This window comes from Engraulis encrasicolus, chromosome 5 (genome assembly GCF_034702125.1).
Source record: "Engraulis encrasicolus isolate BLACKSEA-1 chromosome 5, IST_EnEncr_1.0, whole genome shotgun sequence".
Lineage (NCBI taxonomy): Eukaryota > Metazoa > Chordata > Actinopteri > Clupeiformes > Engraulidae > Engraulis > Engraulis encrasicolus.
In genome coordinates this window covers 53,828,822-53,836,917 of record NC_085861.1, presented here as the reverse complement: position 1 = coordinate 53,836,917, position 8,096 = coordinate 53,828,822, and the positions used below count along the sequence as shown (strand labels likewise).

At 43.2% G+C, this 8,096-nt stretch overlaps 1 protein-coding gene across 2 annotated transcripts in view; it reads right to left on the bottom strand.

The window, feature by feature from the left end:
• Positions 1-1,432: 1,432 nt before the first annotated feature.
• LOC134448675 (uncharacterized) overlaps positions 1,433-8,096 on the bottom strand; it is a 16,416-nt gene continuing 9,752 nt past the window's right edge. The window contains exons 6-8 of one of the 2 annotated variants that reach the window (XM_063198338.1): positions 5,115-5,201; positions 4,851-4,923; positions 1,433-2,530 (exon numbers count right to left, since the gene is read on the bottom strand). In XM_063198338.1, coding sequence (XP_063054408.1) covers positions 1,908-2,530; positions 4,851-4,923; positions 5,115-5,201 — 783 coding nt within the window. In that variant the 3' untranslated portion in view covers positions 1,433-1,907. The remainder of the gene's footprint in view (positions 2,531-4,850; positions 4,924-5,114; positions 5,202-8,096) is intronic. The other variant, XM_063198339.1, reaches the window with a different exon arrangement.

The following is an 8,096-nucleotide window of genomic DNA, read 5'->3' as shown; positions in this document are numbered from 1 at the left end:
TTGCGGTGAAGTTAAATCCTAACCTCATGAGAAATTTTAATTTAGTTGATGTGGACATTCTTAATAGAACGGTACAAAGTCTTAGCTCCTCTACATCTGACTTAGATATTCTACCAACAGCCTTCTTCAAATCCATCTTACACCTAATATCACCAGATGTACTTCAGATCATCAACACCTCACTACAAACAGGCATATTCCCAGGCTGTCTGAAAGAAGCAATTGTGAAACCCTTACTGAAAAAGAACAACCTGGATGCACTGGTACTAAAACAACTATAGGGCCCATATCCAATCTACCATTTATGGGTAAAATAATAGAGAAAATTGTTTGTAACCAATTAACTGCCTTTTTAATGTCTAATAGCTATTTTGATAAGTTTCAATTCTGGTTTCCCGTGCCTACCACAGCACTGAAACAGCTCTTATCAAAGTTATGAATGACATAAGATTGAATTCTGATGCTGGCAAATCATCCGTCTTGGTACTTCTTGATTTGAGTGCTGCTTTCGACACAGTTAATCATTCTATACTACTACATAGACTGGAACACTGGGTTGGCTTTACGGGCATAGTGATCGACTGGTTAAAATCGTACTTACAACAAAGAAGTTTTTTGTCGCCATTGGAAGACATACTTCATCACCAATGTCTCTGGATTGTGGGGTCCCCAGGGGCTCCATTCTGGGACCACTATTGTTCAATCTGTATATGTTGCCACTGGGACACATTATCCAGAATAACTCCATAAATTACCATAGCCTATGCGGATGATACCCAGCTCTACTTATCTATGTCCCCCAATGACTACACCCCCCTTGAATCACTCTATCATTGCATGGACCAAATTAACAAATGGATGTCTCACAATTTCCTCCAGCTGAACACAGAAAAAACTGAAGTAATTATATTTGGGAAAAGAGAGGAGAGACAAAAGATTGCTACTATCCTTGAAACGAAGGACTGAAACCAAGGGAAACAGTTAAAAATCTTGGGGTCCTCATTGACAGTGACCTAAATTTCAACAGTCACATGAAAGCTATTACTAAGTCTGCATTTTATCACATAAAAAAACGTCTCTAAATTTAGGGGCCTGATTGTCTAAACATGATCTGGAGAAGCTAATACATGCCTTCATTTCTAGTAAAGTCGATTACTGTAACAGTCTGTTTACTGGGCCCTCCCAAATAAGACCATTAAACAGCTTCAAACTGGTACAAAATGCAGCTGCAAGGGTTCTTACAAAAGACAAGGAAGTTTGACCACATTACTCCAATTTTAAGATCGCTGCATTGGCTCCCAGTAAGCTACAGAATTGATTTTAAGGCAATGCTACTTGTATTTAAATCATTAAAATGGAATGGGACCCACATATTCTACTGGATATGTTTCAGCTGTATGCACCAGCCAGGTCACTAAGGTCAACGGAGAAGAATTTGCTGGTGATTCCAAAAGTCAAAACAAAATGTGGAGAGGCAGCCTTTAGCTTCTATGCTTCAAAGCTTTGGAACCAGCTTCCAGATGACGTAAAAAATGCACCCACTATTGATAGCTTTAAATCTAGACTCAAGACAAAGCTGTTCTCAGATGCTTTCTTAAATTATTGAATGAAAAGACGGTAAAATAAGAGAAGTAAATTAGTAAAATAAGAATTGTTTTTCAAGGTTTTATGTTTATTTATGTTTTATTTTATTATTATTTTTACCTTATGTTTTATCTTAATGTCTTAAATGTTTTTTTTGACTCTAATTCATTTCCCTGTTTTCCTTTCATTTACATTTGTTAACTTTGTGAAGCACATTGAGTTGCACCTGTGTATGAAATGCGCTATATAAATAAACTTGCCTTGCCTTGCCTTGCACTATTCTGCAAATCTTGTGTATGCAAATGGTTCATAGTGTGTTCCACTCAAAAGATCATGTCATCAGTGGTCATAATCTCCCTGTGAAAGACCACCCTCTTTCTCTCCAGGTGATCGTCACACAGGTCACCAGGCCTTGAACTGTCTACTCCTGAGCAGGAGGGAATCCTCCACATCCTCATGGTCCCTCTCCCAAACCCACCAGTTCTAACACTCCTCGTTCCACTGCCATCCGTGGGACACTGTGCTCTTTCGATTAAACCTTCTGAGATTCTGGCTTTCAAGTTCGTGTTGACAGTGTGTTTATGTGGGGAGTCCTTCGTGCATTGGGGGTAGCTCCTCCTGTCTGTGCGGCAGCCATCTTTCCCACCTTGGATGGCCTCACTTTTGCACATCTCCTCGGAGTAGTTCCTCTTGTCTTGTGTCTTCTTGTCTTGTGTGTAGTTCTTCATCTGTATGGAGCCATCTTTTAAGCCCTGTGTTTTGCTATTCCTGTTCCTGTGTCTCTCCTCCTTGCTTTGGGAGTAGTCCACGTGGTTGTGTGGAAGTGTTTGTCTACCTTCAAAGTCTCTATGGTTATCTATGGTTATCTTATGCTCTGGGGAGGAAATCTTTCTTTTTGAGCTGGTAATCTCCAGACCATCCCGGTGCTCCTGAAGATGAATCTGATCTAGATGAGAAGAAGTTGTGCTGTTTCAAGTTTATAAAGTTCATGTAAATTTCAAAGTTTAATAAAATGCATGCACATCATGTTTGCTTTTGCCACTGCCTGTTCTCAAACTAAAATATAAGCTACACAGTAAGACCTGCAACAGCCACTGAAAGTGAATGCAAAAAATAATAGAATTTCGTGTTCGTGTTTGTCAGCAGCGCCTGGACCAGCATGTCAGATTGAGAACAGGTGATGCCAAAACAATATATTTGAAGTGTGTACACATTTCTTGGGACACACTGTTACTTATATTTCCCTATGTATGCATGAAGTCAGAATCAGGTTGCAACCTCTCCTTCACTTGTCTCTGCCTAGACGTGGAGGAATACATCTATATCATGGTGGTGAATTTCAAATGCTTGAGGAATTGGTGGGTCACAAAGTGTGTGTGTGTGTGTGTGTGTGTGTGTGTGTGTGTGTGTGTGTGTGTTTGTGTGTGTGTGTGTGTGTGTGTGTGTGTGTGTGTGTGTGTGTGTGTGTGTGTGTGTGTGTGTGTGTGTGTGTGTGTGTGTGTGTTTGCGTGTGTGTGTGTGTGTGTGTGTGTGTGTGTGTGTGTGTGTACGTGTGTGTGTATGTGTGTGTGTACGTGTGTGTGCGCGCATGTGTGTGGGTCTGCATGTGTGTGGGTCTGCATGTGTGTGTGTGTGTGTGTGTGTGTGCGTGTTTGTGTGTGCGTGTGCATGCCACCTGAGCTCAGGTGCTGAAAGTTAATTTTTCAATGCACCCATCATCTCAGAGCACATACTCATCAATACACATCTGCATCACAACAGTAAAGGGCCCACTTAAAACACACACACACACACACACACACACACACACACACACACACACACACACACACACACACACACACACACACACACACACACACACACACACACACACACACACATAGCCAACAGGTAAACACACAAGTAGTCAATACAAATGTAGACCATACACACAGTCGGGTTGCACAATTACGCAAGCATGCACGCTCACACGCATGCACACACACACACATACATACGCATTTGCAGACACACTTGCACACACACACCCGCACGCACACACTCTCACACACACATACACAGAGTAATCATTAAACACAAAGGCTAGACATGTTGTGGGCCTCTGGTGTGGGCAGAGTGTAAACAGTGTGCTAATCTCGGCCCAGTTCCCAGTAAGCCGCACCGTGACTGCCAGCCGTAACTGCCACCACTGTTTCCACAACTGGCTCTCCTCAAAGCACTGTGCTAAAGTAAGAATTCATGAGGTCACGACACGCAGGGACTGTGTGTGTGTGTGTGTGTGTGTGTGTGTGTGTGTGTGTGTGTGTGTGTGTGTGTGTGTGTGTGTGTGTGTGTGTGTGTGTGTGTGTGTGTGTGTGTGTGTGCTCGTGCATGTGCATGTGCATGTGCATGTGTGTGTGGGTATATGTCAATGTATCTTTTCAATAGCGGTATGTCTAAAAGTCTGTAAGACACAGAAACCATAGGCAAAGGTGAACATGCAGAAACGGTTCAAAGTGCCATACTATTCACCATATACAAAATATAATGATGTTTTATTGCTTTTTCAACCCCTCTTCACATATTTTTTACATATGCAAATATTCAGTAGGATATCCATCCAAGTCTTAGTCCATGACGCCCCGTCCCAGAACAATTCATCAAGGGCATGAATTCTATGCCAAAAAGCACTTTTTAGATTTTGGTAGAGGAGAGTGCCTTAGAAATCTTTTTTTCTTCCATGTCAACCTTACTGACAAAATGGTGTCAGCCTTCTTTCTGTTCAGCCAGGCAATGTTAAATAAATGGGGTTTCTATTGGGGTTTCTACTTCGTTACCACATTGGGTTATACCTTGCCATTAGTCCTTGACCCTGAAGAGGACTTATAGCTGCAGAAACTTGGAACAGAAGCAATATTATATGACCCAGATTCCTCTTCCACCAGGCCAGCGCACAGTGAAATAATCAACACTTAGAGAGTAATGTGGGACCAAATACACTCCAGAATGTGTTACATTGACTCTCTAAGTGTTGAATTAACACTGCAGTGCATAATTTACTGTGTATGCATGACCGGTGAGCACAGTTACATGCACATAGTCATCTGGTTTCAACCAGAATGTTGTCAGTATTCGGTTTAAAACAATTTCCAGAATATAAAGTTTATATGTGTGAAACAGAATTTACACAACTCATGTGCAAACCAAATGCTGCCACCATTCTGTTTGAAATTGAAATCTAACATCAGAGAAGAGAGGTGGCTTTTGCTTCATAATTGGCTTACCTGTTTGGCTAATCATATCTTTCTCATCCCTCTGCTGGTTCTTGACGGCAGCTGCCTTATCTCTACTGCAGTCCTGAAGTTTAACAGTGGATATGACATTATGTGAATGAAATGCCACACAGACGCACACACACACGCACACGCACACGCACGAGCGCGCGCGCACGCACACACACGCACACACACACACACACACACACACACACACACACACACACACACACACACACACACACACACACACACACACACACACACACACACCTGCCTTCCTTTGTTTGTTGGGAGCCGCCACAGTACTCTCCCGACTCCCCGACTCTCCTTCCTCGGACTGGGCTCTTGGTCATCACCCTGGAGGGAAGAAGAGACCAAAAAAGTGCTAATCACGTCTCTAATGGTGCATTCCAGACACAATCCAAAGTAGTAGGAGATTGCACTTATCCAACCTCCTACTATGAAAAATGCTCTGGAATGCCAGTCGAAGTGGAAGCACCAACTAGCGAAGTTGGGGGAACTCACGCTACTCCCACATAAACAAATTGAAGTCGGATGATGGAGGCGCCCATGGAGCCGTTATTTAAAATGGCTGATGATAAGTGAAACGTAATTTCTCTGGTGTGCAGCTGTTCCAAACACTATCATTTTTACTCAACATTCTCTTCATGTTATAATATTATATTGTGTCAACATAAATGTACCATATGCCAGAATAATAGCTATTATGGCTCTTTTGGCTCGTATCAAAACACCTCGCTAAAGTCAGCTAAACTGTGGCGGTTGCTATCGTTGTAAAACTTCCAATATAACTGCCAGGAACGGGAGCTGAAATATACAGGTTGGATAAGTGCGATCTCCTACCAGTTTGGACTGGATCTGGAATGGGCCATGCTATGTACATGTAGCATGGTGGCTGAAGAGTATTTATATGTTGACTAACATGTGACTCTGTCTCTCAGCTTTCACCCCACACACCAGTGACATGTGCAAACAATATTTTGCGTTTGAAACTAGTAAAGTTAGATGCTGGTGATATGAAAAGGCCAGGATAAACACATATACTCACAATTGAAAAAAGTATATGTCTGCAATGCACTGGTAGTGATTTTGGACATGAGGTATAGCCAGCATATGCAGGAAGTGGGCCCAATAGTATGTCCTCACTCTCCCAGACTCTGCTGGGTCTCGTGTTCCACTAAAAACACAGTAAAGTGCTCCACAATGGCTCAGGTTACACTGTCTGAGACAGATTCTAAAGCTTTGCATACAGAGGAGAGGATACACCAGCACTGACTGAGGAGTGACTCTTTGCAGTAGGTGGTCCCCCGTTTTTATTTTGGGAAAAAAACAAAAACATTGAGACTGTGCTAGAGGACAGGGCCACTGACAGCTTCAGCTGGGACCAGGATCAAGTAATTGGAAAGGACCCTGCCACCCAATACATAATAGGCAATCAGGACCCTCTGGGCCCTGAACAACGGCCCCCTTCCCTGCTAAAGGACTACATACTGGTGACAATGTTGCTGTCTGGTGGGAAGTGTTGGTGGTGTAGTGTGGGAATTTGTTGTTGTTGTTTTGTTTTTGTTTTTTTTACAGTGAGTTAATTCTTCCATCTACATCTCCTTGATATGTATTTGTAGTCTCATACTATGCACACAGTACTATGCTCTGCCAGTGGAACACTGTAATGGTCATTGAAAAGACTAAACTTAACAACTGCAGTACTACAATACTATGACATTGACCAGGACCATTAGTAATACATTATGGCTTGCTCTTCACTATACTGGTAACATTAGATTTATAATAAGTGACATATCTTGTTAGATGAGCAGACAACCAATTTGACACAGAGATATCAGCACTGTATCAGTAAACTGGTCCCTTTCCATAGATTTCCCCATACAAACCATTGGTCTTCGAAATATTTCGAGAGAACAAGAAAGAAAGAAATAAAGAAAGAAAGAAATAAAGAAAGAAAGGAAGAAAGAAAGAAAGAACGAAAGAAAAGAAAGAAAAGACAGAAAGAAAAAAGTAATCAATTTCTTTGCTCTGCATATAATGATGTAAACGGTCCATAATAATTGATCTGTGGTGGTCTGCAGGGGAAAAAAAAACCTTTTTCCTCTAACCGAGGGTAACACAAATTGGAGACAACACATGCCCATTTAATCAAAATACTACAATCCATCCAGGCAATGTTGTTGGGCGGCAAGGCAGGCAGAGGGGCACTTATGGCAGGCGATTTGCGTCGGCCTTCCACAGCCACAGCTGGTGTGACCGCGAATGCGTCCCCGTCATTAGGGACCCGCGGGGGCTGTAATGCAAGACGCGCTCTAGGGCCACCTCAGGTGATTGCCCCGCCAAGATTGGCAAAGACGAATTGACCAGCGTGCAGTCACAGGAGCATGTGAGAGACTCCTATCAGGTATACAAATAGAGGAGAGGAAGAGGAGGACAAGAGAATAGGGCAGAAAAAGGAGAGAGGGGAGAGAAAGAAAGAAAATGGGGACGGGAAGGGGGGGAGGAAGAGGGGTTTGGAGAGAGCTGGAGACAGGGGTGACCCATTCGAACATAGAGGAGGGAGATCGATCGTCCACCTCGATCAGCAGGTGGCTGTGTTTATGCCGCAGATTGCCACAGATTCAGGCGAGGGTGCAGCCAGCATTGGGTATTGATCAGCGGCGGTCTGCCATTTTAAGGCGCTTCAGTTTAGCTGAGTGGGAGCAACATGAGAACAACAAGGGATGCGTTCGGCCACAAGGTGTGTAGACTGTTTGTGTGTGTGTGTGTGTGTGTGTGTGTGTGTGTGTGTGTGTGTGTGTGTGTGTGTGTGTGTGTGTGTGTGTGTGCGTCTGTGTGTGTGTGTGTGTGTATTTGTTACTGTAAATGCATGCCCGACCTGACCTTTCATGCGGTCTTACCTTTCCGTAAGTGTATGTGTGTTTGTGTGTGACTATGTGACTGTGTGGATGTGTCTGTGAATGTATGTGACCAGCTTGTGTGTGTGTGTGAGTGTGTGTGTGTGTGTGTGTGTGTGTGTGTGTGTGTGTGTGTGTGTGTGTGTGTGTGTGTGTGTGTGTGTGTGTGTGTGTGTGTGTGTGTGTGTGTGTGTAGTGACCAGCTTGTGTGTCTGTGTGTGTGTGTGTGTGAGTGTGTGCACATGTGTGTGTGTGTTTGTTTGAGTTTGTGTTGTTAAGTGTGTGTGTATCCTGTCTGACCATTATCAGCTGTGAAAAAGAAGCCGGG